Source organism: Apteryx rowi, unplaced genomic scaffold (assembly GCF_003343035.1).
Source record: "Apteryx rowi isolate R43461 unplaced genomic scaffold, aptRow1 scaffold_419, whole genome shotgun sequence".
Classification (NCBI taxonomy): domain Eukaryota; kingdom Metazoa; phylum Chordata; class Aves; order Apterygiformes; family Apterygidae; genus Apteryx; species Apteryx rowi.
This window is the reverse complement of record NW_020450661.1, coordinates 59,653-87,129: the sequence shown is the minus strand read 5'-3', so window position 1 is coordinate 87,129 and position 27,477 is coordinate 59,653. Positions and strand designations below refer to the sequence as shown.

General features: G+C 36.4%; 1 protein-coding gene across 1 annotated transcript in view; it reads right to left on the bottom strand.

Annotated features, from left to right (window-relative positions):
* GALNTL6 (polypeptide N-acetylgalactosaminyltransferase like 6) overlaps nt 1-27,477 on the bottom strand; it is a gene marked incomplete at its 5' end in the record, with an annotated part of 337,061 nt that overhangs the window by 269,232 nt on the left and 40,352 nt on the right. The window contains one exon of the mRNA XM_026075986.1: nt 7,344-7,510. Coding sequence (XP_025931771.1) covers nt 7,344-7,510 — 167 coding nt within the window. The remainder of the gene's footprint in view (nt 1-7,343; nt 7,511-27,477) is intronic.

Sequence of the window (27,477 nt, the reverse complement as noted above, 5' to 3'; positions counted from 1 at the left end):
CAGGTTTGTCCTGTATCCAATAACTTGACCTGGAATCCCCATTTTTAGCATAGTAATACTTGTAGCAACATGGAAGTTCCTGCTTCTGCCTTTTTCCTTCCGCTTCCATGCCCCCTTTTTTGCCACAGAGGGGTATACTCATCACATAAGCAATGCTCAATATCCCATACTATTACAGTATGGAGAGAAAAAAAAAAAAGAGAAGCTAACCAAATATAAAAACAATAAGTTGCCAGAGAATTAGTTACATACAGTTATTTTTATATAAAGGTTTGTTTCTCAGCTACCTGGAAAAATTGAAATCTGCATCAAGCACTGACCAGTTTCAGGCAGGTTTCTTTGTGTTAAAGGAAGGTGCTCAAATACCTCAAAAGGCCAAGAAAGAGGCTGCATGGATCTCTACAGGATTTATCCCCTAGATAAATCCTCTAGTGGATTTATCCACTAGACACATCGTAAAAAGGAACCCTTGGATACATCAAATCCTTCGTGTCTGTTTCCAACAGTGGATGGAGGTGGGGGAACGAATCTCACCCACTTTCTGTGGCTCCATGGGAAGGGTGCGCAGACAGCAGCAGCACGGTCTCTGGCTGCTGGCRCACATATGCCAGCACTTCCAGTTATCATCCCCAGAACATGCTGCCAACCAGCTGTGAAACTCGCAGTTGAGATCAGCTGTTGCCCTCAACCCCCATACTTGCTGCCAGTGCTGCCTCCACACATAATGTTGATGACAGCTAGGGCCCCTCTCCCACCCTGTCTGGTAAGTGTGGCCTCCACTGTGTCTTGGTTGCCAGTTTGTTCCACACCAAAACAAATATGCAGGTATTGATACAGCTGGTGTCCCTCAGCTGTGGTGCTCCACTTGCTCCGTGTCTTACCCAAGTGCTTAGACCATGCATAAAATGGTGGGCTCTCTTAACACCAGCAGAACAAAAGGAGTCCCAGCAGGCCAGCTTATGCTCTGACCTAATTTCAGGACATATAGGAAAATGTTGCATGGTGTGGAGAGCATGCTCATGGGATCACCAATTCACATCCCAACATTTGGCAAGAATCCCTAGTTCGTATCAGGGATGAGATCCTGGCACATGTGTACACCGACTGCACCAAACTGCAGTCACTCTTCCAGTATGACTTGTCCAGGTTCATGACTTCAGTTCCTCCAAAACACCTTAATAGTTATAGCCTCCCTATCCAAAGGGAGGGCAGATCATAGGACATTTTCCTGGCTGTAGCCAGTTTGGCCATACACAGCAACAGGAGGGGATCCTAGACACTTCCCCATTAATAATTTCCCATTCTTTGTTATTGCACCTCCAGGAAGAGCAGCAACAAGCTGTGCCCATCTGCTCCTTTGGATGCCTTCAGTATTGATGTTGTTGGAAATGTTCTGCTTGCTGCCCCACCTCCCGCACGCATATATAAATCTCTTGTGCAACTTTAAACAACTCCAGCTTAAAGAAAAGTCTTTGACAATTACACATCACTTTGAAAAACAGGCTCCTGAACTTAAGGAAAGGGATGAACTTTCAGAAGCATTTTCTTTGGTACAGGTTGACTTTCACAATATTACAATATCCTCTTCCAATTTTCTTTTTTAAAAATGTTGTACATTTTGACACCAATGGCCATTTTTGGAGCAGTAAGCATTTACCATATCAGAGAATCTTCTATAGCAGTTTTCCCATGACGAGATAGCCATTACTGCAATATAACCTTCACTTTTATTTCATCAAAAAAAGTTATATTCACCCATAATGTGAAGACAAGCATCCATAAACCAGAATCACAAGTGACATGTTACATAAACTAGCTGTCTGCAAGCAAAATACATAGAATCTCATCTTACTTGCAACAACTTGCACAGCATGCATGTCTTGAGTAGGAAGCTATCTGATACTAAGAGACCTGCTTTGCTTTTAGAGCAAAATCCCTTAGCATCCCTTACCATCACTGTATGAAGTCACTAATATCATTTGCAGGAGTACAGATAAAATCAGATATCCAGTATAAGGCCAAAGATGCTTCAGGTGGTTATTTAGGATAATTGCAACTCTCTTGGGCTGTAGATCAGGTATCTTTCCACATTCATACAAAATGCGGAGCATCACTGGCATTGAAATGCCCTGACCAGCTAAACCAAGCCCTGATCAATTACAGGTTGCTTTTGCAAACTGACCTGCCTGCTGTTAATCCAGGCTGTTGACAGAAAAGCAATCTGATGCAAAGCATGTGGTATCYGATATGGGATAGTGCAATACTCTGAGCATGAAATGAGCAGTGGTGCAGAAAACAGAGCTAAGCAAGGGGTCGGGGATAGGAGAATATAAGAGCAGACAGAATGAGAAGGGACTAGCTGATCAATGTGAATGAAAGTTTCCCAGCAGATCATTTTTTCCACCAGAAAACACCAGTTCATTGCCAATGACAGAAATTGGTTTTACCCTGCAAGAATCTGTTAAGTCATTCCCCCTCTCCCCCCTGCTCTTCTCTTGTTTTTAAGCTTTTTATTAAGGTAAACTTGATTGATTTTTTGCCAACTAAGAGACTGGCTGATAAATGTTGCTGCTAATGAATTCTTGTTTGGCTGTACTACCGTTTGTGTTTTCTTCCAAGAGGTGCACATCAATTAGAGAATTACAGGGTAAAATAAAAGCAACTAGAGGTAAAAACTGCTTGGTAAGTCAGTTTTACATGCATGGGCAGAAGCTGGGTTATTGACAGTTCACAGGACTGACTATGCTAATGAAGTCATTAAAACACAAAAGAAACAAAGGTTGATTGCAAACATATCAAAGATGCTGGCAACCTACACGACTTGTTGAACTCATTAACTAAGCAAACCTTTTTGCCCCAAAACTTTAAAATATAAATTAGAATTTTTAAATACAAGCCGTTCTGTAACAGAATCTATGAAATTTGGCTTCCTTTCTAGTTTTGTCCTTTGCTCCAACGCTGTTAGTTACCCACATTCTGCCTCTTGCCACATTTTCAGAGGCCTATCTACCTGCCAACAAGCATTACAACTCTAGCACTATGTTGTGCTCCTTGTGCTGCTCAGGGGGCCTAAACTGTATGGCCAGTTTGCTGCTGCCAAGGGGACTGTAGGATGATTGTACTCATGACCTTAGTTTCTGTATTTCTGTCATATGGACTCTTGTTTTTTCCACAGATTTTCTACAAAAAGTTACCCGAAACATTTGTCTTCTTCAGCTTTGGTTGAAACTGACCTCCTACTTCAAAAAAAAAAAAATTAATAATAATAATAAAAAAATCTTGAAGCAAAACTCAGAAAAAACATATTCCACAAGTCTCATATCCCCAGAAGCCAGTCTAACACCACTAAAGGTGCATAAAAAGCCACCACAGAGATGTCTCATACAGAATACACTCCAAAATAAAGATGTGCATTTTCAAATCATGTAATCACGTCACACTTGTTAAATTTCTTGAAACTCTTAAATTTACATGCACTTTTGAATACAAGGCTTTCATAAATCAGGTATTAGAATAATTTCCACCCCAAAATCCATCACATTCCATCTGAAAAGGAATCAGAGGTATTTTGTACACTTCCTTATGCAAAGGTATGTACATTGTTGACCTTCTGCAGAAAAACTATGGCACTTGGACCTGGAACTATACGATGTCAGTGGAAGTTTCAAACTGAGAACAGACTTCAAAAATGAGCTGAAAGCTTGTGAAACATTCTTAATGCTAGACCTTGGCCAGGACACAGCACAGCTTGTCACTAGTTTTCCAGGGTGAACCAAGAAAAAGTCAAATACTTGCCTCTCCTCTAGAGAGCTTGTTGAGTGACCATGTATTTCTTGTTTTGTGTGTTGAACAGCTCCTGTAACCTACAGATTCAGTTCCCTTTCATCTCGCCAATACACTAGCATTTGGCATTTCAGTTTATAGCTATTAAAAAAACCAAAAAACAAAAAATAAAGCTTGCTTTTGTTGAAACCAAAATTGGAAATAATTCCACTAATTCTATCAATATTTTTGTTCACACTCCATCACTTTAAGTATACAAACTCTATATACATGATATGCATAAAGAGGTTTTCCAGCCTTGGGTACCTATATTGAAATGTAGGTTTTCCCCCTTCTGATTGTCAGTGTTTTTTTTTTTTTTTTTAATCCATGCAGTTTTTGGCATTGAATTTCTTCATGACCAAGCATTGCACAGTGATATTTTGTAATCACTTGTTTACCTCCCCCTCTTAATACAGCTGTCCTTTCAATTTTTTTAACATTTAAATGTCTTAATTTATTGCTAATGTTATATATGATCTATCCAAAGTTTTGGTTCTGGTCACAAAAGCGGAAGGAGTGAATGTGAATAAGCTGAAGTCACACAAATAATTTTACAGACTAACTAGCCAACCACCCAAAAATTTGCTATGCACCAGGACATTTTTATCATCTGTTATCACAAGCTCTTATGTACATTTCAGTACTTCTATTTACATTAGGTAAGAAAATAAAATAGGAAAAGCTCCAACATTTCTATCCATCTTTTACAGCCCTTTCAGGTTTCTACTTTTCTTAATATACTTTATTTGTAGCAAGTACTGTCCCTTGGTAACAACTTCTTAGACTTTGGGCAGGGGGTAGAGGAGGTGATAAGTAGGATATCCAAGAGGGAAACACTGGCCATTTAATTACTAGCTTTAAAATAAATTCAGTGCTGTTCAAATGCTATATTCTCACTTCAGATATCTACAAATGCTGTTTAGGTTCCTTGTAGAAAGTTCTCTCTCTAACATGTATCCCAAGAATTCAAATAACATACACAATATTGCTTGAATACTATATAACTGATTTCACAAGTAATAGCCATTTGTCAGCCATGTGTCACATAAAACTTCATGGAGAAAGTAGACAATGAAAAAACAACTACAGATTTATCACTACGTGATAACATCTTCAACATTGCAGTAAACTTCGCTGCAAAGATTCTATTAGATTTGACAACAGTCGTACCCAGTTATATTTAATATTTGGCCTAAACTGTCTTCAGCAAGTCTCCTGCCCTCATCAGTCTAGAAAAGAATGAGTACAGGATGAAGAATTAGTAACACTAAACCAAGGCACTACTTCAGTAACTCTTTTTAGATTATTTTATGAATGGGAATGAACTGGGGGTGGAGAAATAGGTCAATATTTTTCAACACAAAATAATCCATCTGTACTACGTGTGGCCCACTCCATGAAAAGCAAAATACCCACAAGAAAACATGATGTCACCTCAGGTAAACACAGTTCAAAGCATCTCCAATACAATAATTAAACTCTCTTCAGATAGACCAAAATGATTTACCTGACTTGAAACTCAATATTATTTAATCCAGAGTATAGATGCTTGCACATTTTTTCTTATATGTTGGAAGAGCTCTTCTCAAAGCATATGGTACCAAATACGCACAAGTTCAGAACTGAGAACCATTCAAAAATGCACTTCTACTTTTCAGTTTATTGAAATCAAAAAAGCAGATAAGCAAGACTTTCTAATGGATGCAACACTTCTAGTCCCAGCTCAACTCAAATCTTAACAGGATGACAGTTTTCTTCCAGTTTTTCAAAATAAGCACTTTTATGCTAAGCATTTCCATGTTATAAAAAGCACCTTTTCCAGCTGAAAACTGTTCCACTGAAAAGTTAAATAGGTTCCTATAATAGGAAACGAGGAAGATTTGAGAGTGACTATAATGTTAGAGGAAAAAGAGCATTAATATTTACTCCCAAAATACTTTCAGCAAGCAGCAGAACCTAAGCTGGGGGATTACCAGGCAAGAAATAGTAACAATAGTACCAGCAATTATAATATTCCCTGTTTAATAGCAATAATTCTTTTTCTAATAACTGGGATGTGTAGATAAGCCTTCTAGAACAGCAAAACATTTCACAGTTTATCAACAATAGTTGGCAAGATCTTCATTAAAAAAAACAAAAACAACCTACAGTATCACCATATAGAGAAAAGTATAATTAGCATGGAGCAAACAGCCTGAGTAACTGCTCTCTCAGCATAAGATGCTTTTTTTTTTTTTTACTTGTCAGACATCTCAGAACCAACTTATAGACTTCCCTGCAGATTGCTTACTATGAGAAATTAGTAGCCTCGGGGGGGGGGGGAGTTGTTGTTGTGCTACTTTACACTTCTTGTTTTGAAAGGTTTCGTCTATGGACTAGACTCTAACCCTGGAATAGTCAGAATTGTATATGCTTTCTGATTTCACATGAGTTACATTACAGATAAAGAGAAAGTTCATCAAAGGACATATTGCAACTAAAATGGCAGATATGAAGGGGTAAGACAGATGCATGTACCATTAATCTTCCTGACTCTCACAACATCAAATTAAAATCTTGCAAACACACGTGCACACACACATGCACACACTCCACTGTAGCAGTGCTCCACTGATGTTCCTCATCAGTCAGCTAGGGGCTCTCAGAAGAGGTCAGAAATCTGCTCCAGTAAGTTCTTAGCTGAGACAAAGGTATTACCAAAAAAGACTAGCAAAGAGCACAATTCTCTGTTTTGCTGTCTATCAATCTACTCTGAACATACACATACATAACAACAACTGATGCCTCAACTGAAGGAAAAAAAAAGTCCTAAAAGATGAACACAAGCTTGAAAGAAATCAAGTACTGCCAAGATCCATATTGCTGAATTTTACCCAAGAAACTCAAATTCCACCTAAGAAACTTCAGAGCATTGGATTCCGAGTTGCATTCAAGAAACAATAGCAAAGTTCATTAAATTATTTCAGTTTTCTTAATTTTCCTATATGYAGATACTGTAAACTAACTATTATGAAGCAGTTTTTCACATTCCATTCAAAAGACTAATATCTAAACAAATTAAAAGTCTCCTTCCTCCATATGGTTATTTTGTACAGTATATGAAGCTGCTTAATTCAAAAAAATTCCAGTATTAAAATCCAATGTGTTACATCCAAAAAGGTCAAAGTTAATAGGTTTTCTGAAGAAAAGTGAAGCCTAAGGAAGAGATGTTGAAACTAAGAAGTTGCAATATTTCAGAAAGAATATATTCAAAATACTATATTAGTAAAGGCCAACAAACTGTTCATCTTTTCTTCCCTTTGCTGTGAATTTCAACATGCATGCAAAGCAACACAAAAGCCCCTCACTCATGCGAGTTTAGTCCAGCTAACCATTAAGCAGCACTTCTCAAGGAAAGCAGTCCAACAGCTGTGGTTTCCTCACCTTTGCCACCATTTAATTTGCAGAGACCATGTCGCGTTTAATTTGCAGAGACCACGTTGTAAATTCAAGTTAAAACAAAAACTGTTAGGCCTTACCTCTGTCACTGAAGTCATCCACAAGAATGATTTCTGCTATCAGGCTGTCTGGAGTGCGGTTGATAATACTGTGTATTGTTCGTAAGAGTGAAGTCCAGCCTTCATTATGAAATGGGATAATTATGCTAGTATTTGGTAGCTTTTCCAAGTAGACCTTGTGCTTACAGCTGAAGAGAGAAGAAAACACATGTATAAGAATACAGAGGAGTCCAAGATAGCATAAACTGCCAGTCAATCGGGCCGTTCTGCCATCATGTTTTCTGGCATCAAATCCAACAGTATAATCAGGCAGCACTTTCACGTGACTCGGAACAAACCCATCAACAATAATGAGGTCATTTTAAATATCTGTAAAATTCTTGCTGTTGCTTACCATATATAATAACTCTAAACAAACAAACAAAAAATTGAACTGACTGGAATTAGACTCTTTCATTCAGTGCAGTCTTTCTTCTTGAGTAATGACAGTGGACATACTTTTTACAACATTATTTCTAGAAGACAAATCCTTTCATTAGGAACATTTTTGGAATACCGTATGAAAGAAAAGAGAATCTGAAGTTATCCTTCTTTTGGTCCAAAGCAAAGAAAACTTGTAAAATAGTCTACTATACCAAGAGATAAACTCTAGAAAACAACTGAGTATTATTATCCTAGCTGACATATATTCATAATACACAAATAACACTCACAAGTACAACCCCAACTTTACATATAAACACCAAAAATAATTGCTGCTATTAAATGTAGAGATACTACAACATATGACTGAAGATGCAGACAAGCAAGAAAATGTAAACAACATTTTATTTCCTAAATGAAAGCAGAGCACTTCAGCACCTTAATTAAAGAGCATCTATGTAATGTGAGTGCTAAAACTCACTATTTTTAATAGTGACTTATTTATATATCTGTGCAATAAACATATCCTTTAAAAATAAATAATGGTCTTGCAATTCAGTCTCTCCTAATAGCTGAGAACACTTCATGAATAAATGTTTATTGAAACCAGTAGGATCTGATCTTTTCCACTTTTTGACCGAAAGAGAAAAGGGACAGTTTTCTCTGTTGTTAACATGGCATTTTCAGCTCTGTGGACAAAGTCATTTTATATATATATATTTAAAATATATATATATATATAAATTATATATATAGTATATGTAAGTTATATAAAAATATATTTTATATAATATATATRATATTTTTATATATAAAATATATTTTATATTTTTTTATATATATATATAAATAAATTCTTTCCCCAAGAGAAATTTGCACCCTGAAAAAGGTATACATGCAAGCAGAATGCCATGACTGCTTTGAGACAAAGTTTTTTTGTTTTTTTTTTTTTTAGTCTTCAAAGAGAGAGCGAGACTTGCAGTTTCTAAGCATAAAAAACCTGCAGGTGTTTGCTGCTCACATCTTTTCCAAAGCGTCAGTGCTTACTTACAGAAAGAATAACTACGCATATCAAATACTCCTGTAGGTTATAATGTTGATTTACACATATTTGCAGCTTAGTTTGCATTTCCACATTATAAATACCATTTAGAAATCAATATTTACCAGTTTATGCATAGCTATCACACTGATGTAATGTTCTAAAGAAATAAGAAACTTATGCTAGCTACTACATTTGAGTGTTAGGAAAATATTAACTGTTACACAGTTGCTATTAAAAAAACAAAACAAAAACCAAACAAACCCACCCCAAAAACAACAAAAAAACCCACACACAACACCACATACACCCAAGCTTTTGAATACTTTCCTAAAAATAAGATTTAAATTTGTAATTTAGTCATTTGTTCCTAAAACAGGGCAACAAATAATTTAGTTACAAGCCATTTGCATAAATTCTACTTTATGAAACTTTTTAATCAAGCAATTTCCAGGTAAAAAATACATATACACCAAAAAAAAGACAGTTAGTTTGCAAGCATATGAAAGTCTGAAGAAAATACTGATCTTTACCAAGCTAAAAACAAACAAACCAACAAACAAAACAAAAAATCCCCACACCACATAACTACACATTCTAACATTCTAGGAGGAAAAATCCACTGTGTCACTTACGTAGCAAGAGAATTAAGTGAAAATTTTCACTTTCGCTTGTCTATAGGAAGAAGTACAACAAAAGAAGGCCAATATTAACAGGTAGCTGTTTCAGCTGGCAAATTAAGAAAATCCAGTACCATCTACTGTTGTCAACTGTTTGCTTACAATGATGCACCCTGGACTAGAACAAATGCAACTGCTATGCAGACATGTAATTCTTATGCTATTCCCAAAAGCAAGATTTTCTTCAGCATTTAACTCCCATCAATATGATTTAAAACTATCAAGTTCTTCATGCCATTTAAAAAGTAAATACACATATGTGGAAGTACATCTTTTACAGGGTAAGAGAAAACACAACACACAAAACCCCAAACAGTGTTGTTTCTTTTTCAAAATACTGCTCCTACTAAACACAGCAATGAGCAGAAATAAAATAATGTTTTCTTTTTATATTTTTTCCAAATCTGTTTATATTTCTTTTAATAAACCTTTAAAGATGTGCCCAGTAGATAAAACTCCTTCGAAACATTTTCACAAGACCTGTGTTGAAGGTCTATGTTGAACACCCCGCCTACGAGAAGACAACTTACAAGCGCTCCCGTTGCTTCCTTTCAGTCATTGCTAGTTTTTGAAACCAAAATCAGGTCTTTCTGCCTACAAAGTATTATCACTAGGTCAGAGTGAATTCTGCAGCTCAGACTTCATCAGCTTGTATTACAATTTATTAACAGTGCCAACGACATGGAACAAGCAGTCTAGGTAGATACATGATTTGCATGTCAGAAACACCAGAAAAGATAACAGCTTTTATATGCAACAAAAACATTGACTTAAATCCACAGGTCTTGAAATACCAGATTTAGCTTTGCTATTACTGCATTGTATCAGCATCTTACTCATGGGAACTATGTTTAAAACCAAGAAGCATTAGCAAAATTATCAGATAAGCTACTAGAAATACAAATTTACTTTCAACTGTACCAATTTTTTTCCTCAACAAAGATTTTTAGAAATTTTATTTCAACGCTAGTTCATTACCAAGAATTCTGCAGGCTGCATTTGGAGACGCTGTCATAAAGTTTGATCATAACAAACTCACRTTGCTTTATTATTTAGAGTAGTTCCAAAAATTCTAACATACCTCTTAGTAAGTAACTGTTTTATTTTTCAGCCAACATAATGTCATGCTTTCAAATGCATATGTTTTCCTCCCACCAAAACAATATTGTCATGATTAGGGTGTTTTCAGCATTCATCAAGTGAACTACAGACTCTGATTTAAACATGTCTGCTCCACAAAAATCAGCAGGAGTGTTTACTTCCTTAAAGTTAAGCATAGCTTAACTACCCTGTAGAAGATAGCTTTCATCTCTTACCATCCCATTTTAATAGTGTTTTAACAAGCACTAAGATGAGGAAATACTTTTTCACTGTGAGGGTGACAGAGCACTGGAACAGGTTGCCCAGAGAGGTTGTGGAGTCTCCTTCTCTGGAGATATTCAAAAGCTGCCTGGACGCGATCCTGTGCAAGGTGCTCTAGGTGACCCTGCTTGAGCAGGGGGGTTGGACTAGATGATCTCCAGAGGTCCCTTCCAACCTCAACCATTCTGTGATTCTGTGATTTATTAGTCAAAAGTTGTCAACTTATGGTATATGTGCTATATGAAAGTTAACTGAATTTCCACAGAGATATTTCAAACACTACTTCTGATTTTCTAAAGCCTCACAATTTCAATGCAAAAGTTTTTGTCAAACTTTCATATTTTTAGAAAATGATAGCACTTGCACATCCAAACTCTGATGTGACAACCTGCCAGCCTCAACCTGAGCACACTGCAACTTATTTACACACTTTAATTAATGTGGGCCCTGTGCAGACAGTACATGCTACTCAAACAGACTATCGCTCTTAGCAGTATTTCAGAAATTCTCTGTAGACAACATAAGAATTATCCATGGAAATCTTGTAAATATACATACAAGAAGTAACATATCAAAATAAGAAATACAGTGTTTCAAGATACTACATAATAGCAGGTTATAGCCATTTATTTATATTATATATTATATAATATATATTATATTTATTTATATTACATATATAATTTATATTATAGATTGTTACATATAAATTGTAGCCTCCAAACACACAATTGGGGAAAAGGAAAGAGAAAGAGAAAGACACACAGACAGAAAGAAAAATAAATAAAAAAGGACAATCAAAACTTAAGAGCAAACACAATAGCTGAACTTGCTTACTTGTTGAAATCCCAACACAAGTGGTACAAATACTACTGTTCTGATTTTATGTCAGTATACTGGGCTTCTTTTAAGATAACACTAATAGGATTGTTTGAAATCCATTTAAGTCAAGTATATTGTTAAAACATTTTCTGAATAGGGATGTCACATCAAGGTAGGGCTACCAGAGAGAGTAGTTGCTACTAGAGCAGTAGTTAGTAGAATTTCAGCAGAGTAGTGAAAAACAGAATCCTCCACCTGGACCTACTGAAGAATAAAACTTGGCATCCTAGTTGTGCCTGAAAGTCTGCTGTATGTTGCAGAACCCTTGATTTACACAGGCTACAGAATAGAAGCTGGAATCATGTTATAAACTGAATGCACGTGTACAAATTCAGTTTATAACACAAGGTATGTGAAACATTGCCACATGGAAGCCAGGTGATATTTTGGCTTGTTTTTGTTGAAACTCTACATAGAAATAAGATCTTGAGAAATGTGAGTGGATTCAAGGCAGTGTCACACCTTTAGTTCTTTTTGCAACACTTCAAACCTGTTGATCATATTAATCTAAACTTGAAAAAAATTCCAATGAAGTTAAAAATTTCTAGCCATTAAAAAATAAATGCTATATATTACGATAGGACCACAATATTCAAATCATACTAGGTTGGGGGGTTAGGGGGGGAGAAAAAGGAAGCCTGACCTTGCTAACAATGAGATAGTGTCCTTAAAGTTATATGAATGTCATTAAAAGTGGCATGAAGATGTCACCAATCAGTGTTTCTGAAACATTGTCTAGATTTTCAAAGTTCAAACTGGGGGAAAAAAAAAAGAAAAAAGAAAGAAAAAAAAATATCAATACCAGTCACAAAACCATTCCTCATTAATAATAAGAAAAAATTCATACTGTGGTATATTTTAATTATAGTAGATACAGAATTCAGTGGTAACAGAGTTAAAGTCTCTCAGTCATTCATTATTCAAGTTATTAATTCAGTATTTGAGAGAAGGTAAATCTTGAAGCCTTCTTTATTTTCATGCAGATTCTAATCTTCTTAACATCAATAGAAGTAGCAACCAACTTCTGAAACAACTTCCATAATAGCCTCTCTGTCCAAATTTCCTAAAGCATTTACTTTCTGTTTCACTGTGAAACGTTTTGAAATTAAGAACTAAGATAAATAGTATTTGATTGGGTTATTGAAAAATGATTTTAATATGTGTATACAAAATAGCAGCATGCTTTCAAAGCCAGTATTAATTTTATCATTTTTGTTTACTATATCTCTAACCTTAATAATATGATATCCAAAAAGACTACTTTAAGATAATTTACTACATGCAGTTTAATATTTTAGTCAAATGATCTTTTTTACTCTGGTATTTTTATACGACATTTTGATAACTAAAATATGTTTGAAAATATATTTAGAAAGTATAAAAATGTTTAATAACATTGTTTTGGGAGTAAGCCAGATTTAATTTATAAGATGATGAAAGTTAACAAAAATGTCTTATATTCCCTAATTAACCACAAGGATATTAAGAACTTCCATTACATCTAAAAGAGAGTGTTGAAAGAACCAACTTGTTGCCTTTTATTAAATTTTGGAATACTAGGAAATCCATGAAGGACTGGAAATAAATCATAAGATTCAAGAAAGGTTAGTAGGTTTAAAAATAGATAAATAAGCTGTTCAACCAGACTTCAGTCTCAGTCAAATAAAAAAGTTTTCTCCAGAATTTAAATGAATATAGAAAAGATGGTAACATAATTGATGTCAATCAACATTACTTTATAGCTATCCTTTTCATGAAGAATACACAGTGCAACTGATAAATGCAATTGTATCATTGTAGAGCTTTAGTATCATACCGTACTCCGATTAAGGAATTAAAATGACAAAATCAGCGGGGAATTGGAAAAACAAACACACACACACAAACAAAACCGTGAAACTGCTCAACTGCTAGGTATTTCAAAATAATGTTAATAGGAAGGTATTATTTGCTACTTTTAGTTTGTCTTCATCAGGATCAGTTTGTGCCCTAGTCTTATTTTTATCTGGAGAAATTTGTCATGACAAGATTGATTTGAATGGTAATGATGATGAAGACAGGTCATTTGAGTTTGATAACTCAGTTCTGCATGTGTTGCAAAATGACTCATTTGAATGAAAAGTATTTTAGTATAAACACACACAAAGTCTTGGAAGAAAAAGCTCCCATGAAATTTGGTAATTTTACCTATGAGATTCAGGGCAGAGAACTAAATCAATCTGCCTGAAATTAGTACACCAAACTGATTTTTGCTTCATCTTTGATTGCAATAATTTCTGTGAAAATGTTCTCAGTAATCAGTCTCAGCTATGCACATATACTCAGCATCACTGCCCTTACTCATAAAGGAAGGATAAATATTCAAGGATGTTAAGGGTACGTTCTTTGACTATTTTTCCACCATTTTCATTACATTTTTCCTTACTTTCATCCTTACCTCAATATTTTTGTTTCTTCACATAATAGAATAAATTTATTGAAATTTTAATGTTTAATCCACACCTATTTTTGATAATTCTCAGTTGGTCCTCATAGTTTATGATTATTATTTGCTGATCAGACCTCCCCTCCCCCACAGCACTTCATGAGTTACACTCCGCTAACCCCCGATATCATTTTGGGGTAGTATTCAGTCGCGTTGATCAGGAAACCATCAAGATGCACTTGAAATACAGATGCCTGTAAATTAAGTTGCTGGAGTTAGAAATCTCAGACTACCTCTTCCTGGATTTCCCTTACTCAGTTACCTGACTAACGCAACCTCCTCATCAATGGTTGGTAAGCAACAGCTTCTAGAACTAGAGGCTTAATTTTTTTTTAATGTTTGATGCAGCCTTCTCCAAAAGGATTTTGAACCATCCTTATTAGCCACCTTTGCTCACATACATACTCATATCTACAGATGTATGCCATGTCGCATCACCAGCACATTACAGTGGAAGAGTCAGCATCTGCATGTCCTGTGGCACATTCCAGCTGGTTAGCTCCAGACCTTCAGTCCTCTCGACAGGACGGACTCAGTATTATTGCTGGCTTTACAGATTGCAAAGCTAGGGTGGTGATTTCAACCGACTTGCCCATTCCATACTCAGGACTTAAATCCAGCAATACATGGGAATGTTCTCTCTTTCAAGCATGCAGTCTCACTGTATGTGTGTACTATGGAGACTCTTCTTTTAAGAGCTTTTAAAGAGTGGTATTCAGTCACTGGGACTGTTCTGCCTATACTGTCGATCTTCCTCAGTTAATCTCACAAAACCTCTTCCCATCACTTCCCTTCTTGGAGGCAGGGACTCTATCTTACTACTGGCTTCCACAGTGACAGGAACAACATCATTTTCATCTTGGCTGTGGTTTCTAGTTACTACATAATTGAAGTAGGAGTATTTGTGTAAAGCATGCATCTTGCCCTGGTATTCACTTTACTCCTAACAAGTCTGAAGATGTGTTATAACTAACACCTGAGTTACTCTTAAGGATTTCCCCTGCCAGCCCACCAGACAGACAGAAAAAGACTGGGATGCACAGTAACAGCTTGTGCACAGGCAAAACACCTCACACAGAACAAGGGGAAAACCTAGGTTACTATTACTCCTTTTGGTATATTAGCCATTAAACCAGTATCATTTGCCTCTGCAGTATGATCCTAAGGCATTCTGGTACTCCTATAAAGGTAAACTGAGAAATGAAAGTCCATTGTGTTCTCTAGGCTGGGTTTTGTTGTTGGTCTTTTTTTTTGGGGGGGGGCAGGGAGGAAGAGAAAATATATATAGTTGAATTTTTATTTTATTATTTTTTAAAACTATGCACCTACCCTAGACATTTTAAATTGTAGAATTTTTTCAGATTGAGTTCAGTGGAGTAACAAGTAGTCTTCTGTTTGCACTTAAAAAAAATGGTTGCCATCAAAAGAGATTTTAAGACCTTGGAAAGCAAGGAAGTTTCTTTAAAAAGTATAGTAATCAGACCCCTGAATTAACAGGTTTAGGGTTTGTGTGTGTGTGTGTGTGTGTGTGTGTGTGTGTGTGTGTGTGAGGGGGGTGTACATACCTAGGACTCATGGCATGAACACAATTCTGAGGGTGAGAAGAACCTGACATCTGAATCTAGACTAGTGCTCCTACTCAACAGGAGCATCTTCTATTTAACATTAATATCTTTAGAAAAGCATCTGTAGTATTCTAGAAGTGTCTTGTCTTGTATTTAAACATATTAGATATCTAAGTGCAGCACACCACCACTTATCTGTTGAATAATAGGTTCAGTGGCTAAGATCAAGAGAATGACTATTTCTTAGCATAAATGCTAATACATTTCTGCTTTTTACTTATTTAATAAATTTATTAGTCTCAGAATAAGTTCTGTGTTAAGTCTGAAACTGGTATCTAAAATGCCTTGGCAGAAATACTTAAAAAGAAAACCATGATAAGCAACAGTCACCCTGCTCGTTAAATCATTCCTACTTGTATTTTCTTACTGAAGGTATTAAGTTAGTGTTTAGAAAAAAGGGAGTTTAGAAAAACAGAACTGTGCAGGGGCCATTATGCATTTCCCTTGCCCAGATCCTCAAAATTATGAGATACCATTAGCAATTTAACTTTTTCAGAAAAATATTGTATATACACAAACACATGTGTAAGTATGGAACAAAAATAATATGGCATAAATCAGTATAGTTCCATTGACACAAAATGATGAATTTGCTGATGAATTAGTTGCAATGGCATTTTCAAGATTACTATCTGAAATCAAAAGCCACAATTCCTTGAATTAAGCTTTTAAATATTGTCATCCTTGATTAATTTTGTCTTTCTTTCCATGATAAGCTATTTGAGAATTTGGTATCTGATATTTCTTATCAGAAAATAGTACTGTATCACTAAATGGTTCCACTAGAGACCACCAAAGGAGACTTTAAAAACAGAGGGTCTCTATACAGGGGCATAAGTTGTTTCTCAATTAGTTTTCAAAGCAGTAACTACCTCTCTGCTATCCCTGGCCAAAATATCTTCTTCCTCTCTCTCTTCCATTATTAGGTACATTACTGTGCACTAATCATGTGTCATTTCAAACAGGGCTTCATTTCAGTAGCTCCATGAGTACTGTAGTTTATTAGTGCTTTGAGAAACTGAATTTGGAAAGCTGTACAATATTATACACAGCTATCGCAGAGTCACAAGAAAACAGCTACTATGAAATCAAAGTTCTTTACACAAAAGGTAAGGTAGAATTAATTTGTGAATAATTTATATAGTGAAAAATGTTAAATATACACAACTGACAATGTGGAACTTCTAACTATTCATTTGGAAAGCTGTTCCTACACTTTGTTATTGTAGCTGAGCATTTGGCTCCAGGAGTTCAAGGCTAATTCATACAAGGATACAGAGTCATACTCTCTCTAAAACATTTAACAGCAATTTAACTATTCCTTTGAGATACAGGGAAAAAAAGCTTTTAAGCTTTTCAGAGTCAATTTTGATGTTTCAGGGAGACTTTTAGAAGGTTAAAAGAATTGCATGAGGTTGCACTATTCCTGAAATAACCTGTCAGAGGAAGACAAAAACGTGCATCTGTTACGAAAAATCTGAAATCTATTTGCAGCAGACACCAATATAATACAGCTTAAATGAGGATCACTCTGTAAGAAGAGAGATACTGAAAAGGACCTAAAATTCTAATTGTTATTCAGTACTGAGATCTCTAGGGCTATTATGATTTCATTTTGCCTCAGAAAAGGGGGCCCATTTATGCCCTATTTCCATTGGGCAGAAATAAACAAATAGTGTCTTTTTACTTCAAGGTATAGTGATGTTTCTGTTCAACACCCTGATGCAGAATATAATTAGAAAAATAATTCCTAAAACATCTCAGTAGGGTGAGGAGAAAACAAACAAACAAAAAAAAAATCAAAAAAACCCCCAAAACTGCAAAGCTCTGACCTTTACAGCTTATCTGTAAACAGAAACATCCAGCAACAGGGAACCTACAAGCTCCAGAGAAGAGCAACTGAAAAAAAATGAGCTTCTAAAAAGCTGAGAAAGGAAAGCAGTGCTGGCACCATTTCAGCCACTTTGCAGCAAAAGCCAATTCATAAAAGCAGCAATTTGTTTGACCCTGTGGTTATAACAACAACATTTTATGCACATGAAGGGATACCAGTGGCAACGTCTTGGCCAGCTACCAGGTTCTGGGCCTTCTACACACATCAGCAACCTTGTAAACTGCCCTTTCTGATACATAATAGCACAGGAGAAGTTAAATGTCTTGCAGGCACCCCTTCGCTGCATTTAGCAAGCAATATAGCAGCCTACTACAGCAGTTACTGCATCATAAAAGTAGACCTCCTCCAGTTTTCTCTTCTTACAGAAAGTGCCAAAGAAAGTCAGTGCAAAACAGAAACAGATTTTCAACTTTTTCACTGGTTTTGTCAGGACATTTTCTTGTTTGAGCTACTTTTCAAATATGACCTTTTATTTCCCTTTATCATGGAGAATACAGTAACTTCTGGCACCCAGCTACTGACGAACCTGCTACAAAGCTATCAATACAAAACATTTTCTAGGGAAGTTTTACATAGTAATTGTCTTAGCACGTCAAAGTATTCAATTTATAGCAACAAGTTTCGGTCACACAGTTTCTGTTCTAATCTAGCTTTGTCAGCTGGAGCTGATAAAGCAGCGATAAAGTGTAATTTCTATTGCCATTTGACAAATCTTTGTAAAATCAGCTTGGATGTGAGCTGATGGAGAGGAAAATAATCTTTATTTTCACAGTGGCTCACAGCTGGGAAACAAGCATGCACTACTGGATATGGACCCCAGTAAGTTCCAGAACACTGTCCCTGCTAGAACATTTAAATCTACTCCAAGGCTTTATTATCATTTTTTAGAAAAAAAAAAAAGATAAAGTTGGACAGTAGAAATAGTTTACATTATTGCTGTTAAAGCACTAACGATCAACAACGTGCCTAGGAAACCAAATAGGGAATGTCCTGTGCTCTTTATCTAGGTTTTCTCCCAGTACTGACTGCAGCAGATCTGATAGAGCTGAATCAGGCACTTGTTGCTTTATGCCTAATGTGTCACTTTGGCCTGTAGTGGACAGTCACTCCAAAAGCACTGCATGTCTTCACAGAAGTCAAATATAGCACTTCAAATCAAAACAGTTTCTCTAATGAAGGGAAGAGCATCAAGAGGCAGACAAGTTTTACCACACAAAGCATGATTACGTAGGCTTGCAAAGCTTTAAGATGATAGCAAGGTATAAAATCACCATTGATCATGGAAAGCTCTTACAAAAATAAATAAAAATCACTTTTTAGCATGCTTTAAGAAAGTTATCAATTTACTCATATATTAAATATAGGCTTAGAAAAACTAATGCATATGGTAACTTCATACAATCCCAAAGTCGCTCAGTCCCAGCAAGCTTGCATCAGCAGGCATCTATTACTAGAATTATATTTCAGCTTAAGCCTTGCACTTTATTACTTATGAATTACCAAATTTTAGTAAGCAGTCCGATTCTACATATATATATTTTTAAACACAAACTTTTTTTTGAGAGGATTACAGAAAAATAAAGGTACTCAAAATTAATTCATTAACATTAAACAAATTTATCTGATTCTCTCTTAAAATTCAGACTGTAGTATAACCGACACAAAGCCTGTGTTTTGAGTCTAGACTGACTGAAGGAGAATGAACCTTTTTTGTTGTTTTAAAGTGCTTTCTAAACACATTACTTCAGGATGCAGATAAAGCCCGATATTCAACTGAAGTTGAATTTCTGTTTCAGAAATCCTGATAATCTCTTTACCACTTGCCCATTACACTCCAAAGCTATCCATTACACTTAAACACACCTTCAAAGTCAAAGTGAGCCACATCTTGCAACAACATCTCCTCTCTGTGCTAAGCAGACTGCTGCTAAACAGAAGATTACATCCAAGTTCAACTTAAGTGGGAATAGGATAGGATACTGACAATCATCTAAAAAGTCTATTAAACTAATTAAAGATGACAGGTGATAAACTACAATTTATCTAGTATATAGAGAATTCAAGATACAAAATAAATCCTGGAACAGATTTTATCCAAAAATTCCCTCCTTGCTTGCAACTGTATTAGAGCAGAGAATTACAGAAGCAGCATGTGATTAGGCAGGAAGCACAGAACTAAATACAATGTTACAGGGTGAAATTCATTAGTTAGAACAAGAAATCATAGAATAACAAGGGAAATGCTTTCAGAGAGTTAAAAAACCCAAAAAACAAAACAAAAAAACACCACACACACGACACACACTGTTCTGTTCTTGCAAGAAATACAAGTTTTCCCTACACCAGTGGATTAAGCTATTGTGATGTAATATTAGAAGATAACAGGAAAGCACTCACTTATTTGGGGACTACTCTTGGTTGGAAGACAAGTAACATCAATGCCTCTCAACAACTTGGAGCCCGTTGCTTTTCACTAAATAGCACGCACACCTTGGTTCAGAAGTGAGCTCTGGATTCCACTTAACATGCCAAGTTTCTCAGTGGTTCCTATTCACCACAGTTTCAGAGCAAAAGACCTGGATTCCTTCTGAAGGAAACTAAACCAGATGTGTTCATACAAACCTAACAGGCATTCAGTCCACAGTATCAGTCTAATTAAACCCTTGAAATGCATCTAGTATTGGGTTCATAGCATCAGCTCTCTTACTCTACAGGTCTGCTCCTATTGCACTGCTACTGCTTCAAGTGGAAAAAGTCCTGAGGCATGCAAGCCCCGAGAGTAGGGCTAAAGACCCATCAGTCCTGCGCCTGTAGATTTATCCTTTGTTAATTCAGTTAGGAGGAAATTGAAGCACAAATGGAAAAAGTTCTCGAATATGAAATTATTGTTGTATACTTATTTTTTACATGCAACTGGATAGCTTTCAGACACAAGATTGCATAAGCAAAGGACAGCGAGACCTCTAAATGAGTAATTAATTATTCTAATTGGCAAACTGTACACCCACATATGTTCACCACCCTGCTACTTTTATTTGAGAGTTTGCTCTAAGGAGGACAATGTCACTGGCAAGATTTCTGGCTGGGATAAGCTTCCTGGAACCAAATTTCCAGATTAAAATCATTCTTTGACATGCCACTCAGTATTCACCTCATGAAACAACTGAAAAGAGAATTTAGATCAATTAGTAGAGAGATGAACACACTTCTAAGGACAATTTGCCTGATATATTTCAAGCATCCACCTTTGAATGATATGTATCATTCCCTAGAAAAGCTTCTTTTCCATTTTCCATTCCACCAGAATGAAAGCTTAAACCAATTAGCTGGTATCACATAAATGCCCAGAGTTCAGGAAGATGAAATTCCACCATTTATACAGGCTGTCTTTTATATAGCTCTACCATTGAACACCCACTCCTCCCCCCCAGCCCCTCCCTTCTGACATTATCTATTGCTCTATGAGTTAGATTCATAAATAAAGCTTCTTTGGATTCACAGGATGTCAAAAGCACTCTTGGAAAACAACCACAATCCAATCGCCCCTACTCCTGCTCCTCCTAATTTTAAATGTTTGAATCAAATGCAGTTTCTCTGCAGTACCTGTGGTCCACTACTGTTAAGTAGTAGCTTTTGCAGTTGCCATGCTCACATTACATATTCTGGGTACTTGGAAGCTTTTCCTGCCCTAGGGAATATGACTGAAGTTTACAAAAAAGCCTCCAAAAGTTGGTGGTAGGCTGAATGAAAAACTGTGGTTCACCAAACACATCAATACAAGAGCTAGTGTTCGATGAAATTTTAAAAAATGCCGTTGTTCCACAGCAGGCAGTATCTTTGCATGCAGGAGGCTGCAAGGACAGACAGGGTGGAGAGTTTCAGTACAAAATTAAACAAGAAGACGCACAACAGGTCTGTATGTGGATACTAATGGATATAGGCAGCGACGTATCATCCAAAATCCAATTACGGTGGATGCTAAAAGAGTACAAGGGAACAACCTGGAGGAAGTGCCAGGCTCACACATCTCCCTCAGCATCCCCCAGGATAAAGTAATGGCCAAATGGTCAGACCCACTAGCACATTTCTTACGTTCTAACAGGACAACACCAAAACATAGCCAGAAGATGAGGGAGCAGAAGGTGCAAAAGTGTTGCAGTGAGACCCTTTGGAACACAGCTGCCAGCTACCAATACATTCACATGCCCACTATTATGTCCTGTGGCCAGTGCAGCCTTTGGAAAATTAGTGCTTGATAMGGTTATTCATAATCTAACCAGCCAAAATAGAAAGGTGTTGCTTTTTCATTATAGCCTTGCTGTCCACTAGCTGTCCTTATTACATGACACATAAAAGCTATTTCTGTTACCAGAAAGAGCATACTGTTGGCATTCACTGTGTTGTTAGTATTAGTCCTGAAATTTCAAATGCTTAGAAGTGTGCAGTTTCATGCAAATTCACCTTAGATATGTGTCTGATTGCACTAATACTATGGTATGAAAAAATGCTTGGAAARGAAGCAAGAATGGGTATTAAAAATAACAATGTTTTTCATAAAGCTATTCAATTTTCTTTTACTCACATCAAATTAACAGCATGCAACATCACATTCACCTATGAAGTGCAAGGGTCCAGATCCCGAGGACGTACCATATTTCTCATCCATCTTAGTGAAGTCACATCAGTGCTTTCTGATTGCAATATTGTATTTGAGAGTTAAAAGTTCTGGCTTTAACCACTGACAGATTCTAATTGCTTGGCTGGCCCCGTATGCACAAAATTGGCTGAAGGATAAATATCCTTAAATATTCCTTTCCTCATTTCATTTAGATTTTGCAGTTACATTTATTGCAGCTTGCTATTTTCTCAGCAGTGTAGGAAGCATTACTGCAATCTAGGTAATACACAATGCATTTAAAGCCACAAAAACTATTTTTGTCCACTTTATAAATAGTCTCAGCTGTTTTACCAAATTCTTTTCAGTATACAAAACCAAAACTATCACAGTAACAACAGGCATGGACCCTCCTCACTGGCCTATTAGAACACTGCAGTCTGTTTCTTCGCCAGAGGAAATCAATTTTTGGCCACATTTTAGCTGTTGTTGACACAAAATGAGAAAAAAGCAACTAGAAACTATTCCATGTTATTTGTTACTATTAATAAAGACCTTGCAAAGAAAGAACTGAGAGAGGGCATGACAGAGACAGAAGGCCACAAGTTTTCCTTTGAGTATGGAATATTCCTGATCCTGTTTTTGAGGAGCTGCACTTTGAATGAGACGCCCTGAAACAATTTCAGAGAACAACCTGGTGAGGCTTGGAAATGGGGACATTGCCTATAGTATTTTGGAACACATGACACCCCACCTTCACTACATTATTCAGTAACTGCAGAAAACTCTTTGAGGAGCAGTCAGAGTAATAACCTCCAGCTTTCTCACTACTTTGCTAATAGAACAATTTGAGTTTAATCACTTGCTCTGCACACAGATGAAGTTAAGGTAATACTAGTAAACATGGGTATGAAGCAACGCAGCTCTCTGTAGGGAAACCTGAACCAACACTTGTCTGAAGCCCTGGAAATGGACAAGCTGGCTTTGTGGTTTGTGAGATAACAGTCAGATTAAGTACAGGAGCAAGCAAGTTAAAAATAAGTTACACCAGCTAGCTTATAACTGTGCTATGCCAAGTAAGCAAACAGAGACTGCTTCTTTAGCATCCCTTGATACCAGCAGCATCAGCCCTCTGAACAACGAGATGGTACCTGAGTTAACTGCCTTCTGACAAGGGCAGACACTACTTGGATGCCTTTGAGCTAACACTCAGAGCTTTTCAGGGAGCTTTACATCATTAGGAAGAGAGAGAGAATGGAAAACGAAGCTTCTCAGCTAGAAGGAAAGAAATTGCTAAAGGATAATTCTGAGGCTGGAGCTCAGAAGCCAGCTAACAGCCTGGCCTTACTACTTAGTTACCAAAGTCGCTCACACAAGCGTTATGATTAAACTTACTTTTTTCAAAGCCACATATAAATGCTGTTTAAAGTGCAATCTCATGTCAGGGCAGAAAAGTTAATGAGTTCCTTCTCTTTAAACAAGAAGAAAATCCTGTCATACATGACAGGAACTTCAACACTGCAGAGACAATTCATAGTCATCGGATCATTAAAGCAACATTATAACATTTATCACTGCATTTTTTACAAAAAGTAAAATTATTTTTTTTATTTCCACGCCCTAAGATTAAACTTATGCAATAGCTCTAGTATCAGATGGAGCAACTTGCCCATGTGTTCAACCAGCTCTCTAATATTTTTTTTAAAATAAAGGTGAGCCCATTTTTATTTCAAAAACATGCAACAGCAAAGGGATAATACTTATCATCAGATTTTTTTCCTCATAAAACCTGGAAGTATTGGGGGCAATAAACAGTGTAAACTTAAATAAACAGTGAAGATAAATGCTTATGTAGTGCTGCTGATGACCATTTTTTAAAGTGGTGGGGGGTTTTTTTGTTCGTTTGTTTGTTTTTAAACACAGATATCTGATAAATTTGAGCAATTGACATTTTGCTGGTTTAGTAAAATGGTCCTCTGACTGGATGCTATCAGCTTCAAAAAATTGACTTTACCATGCATGGCATACATCAAACTAAAGAAATCAGGAACAGCAAATATTTGGCAGCAAGATCAGCTACTGAGCATTCAAATTACCTTGTTTGTAGAAAATGCATGACATTGGTAGACAGAACAGTTAAGAAACGAAAGCCCAAGTTCATCAAGTAGATTATTCACTAATCACTCAGCCAGCTCTTAGCCTAATTTATCTGTAACAAATACCCATGAAAAATACCTAAAGTAATCTATTATTTTCCTTTGATTGAGGAAGCAAAAAATATACATATATATATATCCCCCCTCTTCCCTTCTGCTTAACTAGATATTAACCATTAAAAAGAAAAATCTTGTCACTTCATGAGCCACAATATTTGAAACCACACTTCCAAAGATGCACAAGAATGTCAACTTTGAATCAATAGCTCATAGAATAATCTGCCTTATTTCTGTCACTTAATTAGGGGTCTCTTGTTTACATCTTAGTATCTTGTTTAGCCACATTATTCATTTTTGTTCACCAAACCTACCAGACATCAGCATTCACTTCAGCAAGGCCCTTTGTCCTTCTCACATGCCATATACGCACAGGATGGCATTTGTTCTCTAGTATTGGATTGATCCTATAAAGTGTTATGCTTCAGTTCTCTCTCAGATAAATACCCATCTGTAGTAAAAGCACAGCATCGTTTCCAAACTCACGAAGAGCTGTCCTTTCTTACTCTCTTAGCAATTCAACAGCTTCAAAAATCATGCTGGAAAGCTGATCCCTGAAGTCAGTGAATCTAATTACTTCACATAAAAACTGGAAGTATTAGGGGGAAACAGTTACACAGAAAACTCCATCTATGGTCAGTACCCTTTCTTGATGGGGACTAGAAAGCAAAACCAAAAGGAATTATTTTCTCAGTCTAGGGAACTTCTGACCAGTTCTTTAGCCCCTGTTTCTTTCCACCTTTCAGGTTACTGAAGCAGCTTTTATTGATTAGCATCAGTTTTTCAATTTTGATTAACTTTGACTTAGAAAGGACAAAATAATGACCAAATGATATTGTGAACCATTATTCTATTTATATTGATTCACAGTAACACAGAGGTAATAGATCTCATTCCCTCCTACATATCTGGGGGAAAAGAGAGATGCCTCTCAATGACAAATCCGAATATATGCATATATACACACAGTGTTTATCTATAAAGACTGTTCTGATTTGCCAAATTAAATGAGAACTAAGTATGAAACCTTCTATGCTTTAAAAGTTTCTTTTATCATCCAATCAAAATTCAAGAGAAGATCAAAACAAAGAACTAATTACTTCCAAGAGCACCATTATTRATAATATTTTTATCAATAATATTTTTATTAATACTTATTATTGAACAGAACAATATGCATATCTTACAGTGCATTTGTCACAGTTTATGGAAAGAAAAAGTCTTAAATACAGTAACTGGAAATTTGTACAGAATTCTGATTAGGAACTACTGAATGATTGTTTAACTACAACATTTATCTTGGACTGTTCAAGTATCTCTCTCCCCCCTACATGACTCTAGTAAATCTAGTTTTCTGCAAAGTTTACTAAATCACAGTTAAGGAATAACAGTAATTCTGCAACTGTTCCAAAACCAAGCAACCAAAAACTTGCAAGAAGCCCCACAGTATATTCGTTGGGGTCAGAAACTAGTAACTGACTTTGCATTATTTCATTACAGGACAAACTGCCATACTGTCGGATTAAAGCGCTAGCAGTCTCTATCAGATCTGAAACAAGTGCTTGAAGTTTTAGAGAGTCAAAGGTCATAATTCCTGGACTTGCAATGTTCGCTTCAGGCTAGCCAACTACTTGCACATCCATAGTTAGACATCTCCACCTAGTAGGGAGGAGACCATGACAGCCAGTGTGCACCATATGGGGCAACACTAGTAGGGGGAAGAATGATGTTTGTAGTCTCTCGCTCCCCGCAGTGAGGCCATGCCTTCTTTTGACAGGGAGTGTCCTAGCAAAAGCAGAGAGCTTCCAAGAGTGACACAAACCCGTACAAAGGTCAGCGTCACACATGTTCTTTGTAAGTGGCAACATTTTCAAGAACAAAAGAAATATTTGGACCGAGCCAGCACATGCTAGCTTATTTAAACTCTGATTGCAGTCACTGAAGATTCTCAAGAAAGCAGAAAATAGCTAGTATACATATATACACACCTTACTGTCCTTCTCCATGTTGTGCTCCAATTTTCTTCTCCCACTTACATTTTCCCCTTTTCTCAGAGATACTTTTTCCTTCTTCCTCTATTACCATTCTCCATCTATGTTTGTCCCACATGGTTTTTCCTCCCTCCTTCCCATTATTCTAAAAGAGATATAGTTTTGGATATAATGAAAAGACAGCCTATTAGTAGAGGTCAGAACATTATGCCTTCTTCCTACAAATGTTCTTTTAAAATGGCAGCTATTTCCTACTGTTGGCTGTGAAAGAATACAGATTTAATTACTCTTAAATTGGCCACTACCTCCTACCTTCTTCTCCCAATGAAGACTTGCAAACAGCAAATATAGCAGCTACTTAGGATACCAGTCAAAAATACAAGGGATAGCAACCCATATCACATTCAAATATTTTGGAAGAGAACTATTCAGGCATTCTCTTAACTTTTCTACAGATAAGGAGGGAAAGTTTCAATTTTAGGTAGAATGAAATCTGCCTTTATTTCTATAAAAAAAATCTCATTTGTGTTTAGTACACAGAAGACCTTGGACTCTTAAACACCTGTATTTCTTTGAACATGAGAACACATTTCTTCATAGCCCTGTGCAATACTCAATAGCTACGAACAATGAGTGTAACTGAGACTTCTGAAAAGCAACGCTGCTGGGAATCAGTGAAGTACCACCACCTCATACAGCAATAGCAAGACCAGCAGCCAACACTCAAACATTGGCACCAGACCATACACACTAAAAACAGATGTCACAAAAATCAAGTTGGGCATCCTTAATGTACGAACATGAAGATTTTCAGTACAAGATGCTGTACCTATGGGAATCTAAAAAAGGAAAGGATTTCTGGTAATAAAAGACTATTTGGGCAAGCCAACAAAGATTTGCACATCTGTGCTAAAAAATAACCTCAAAAATAAGCAAGCTGTAG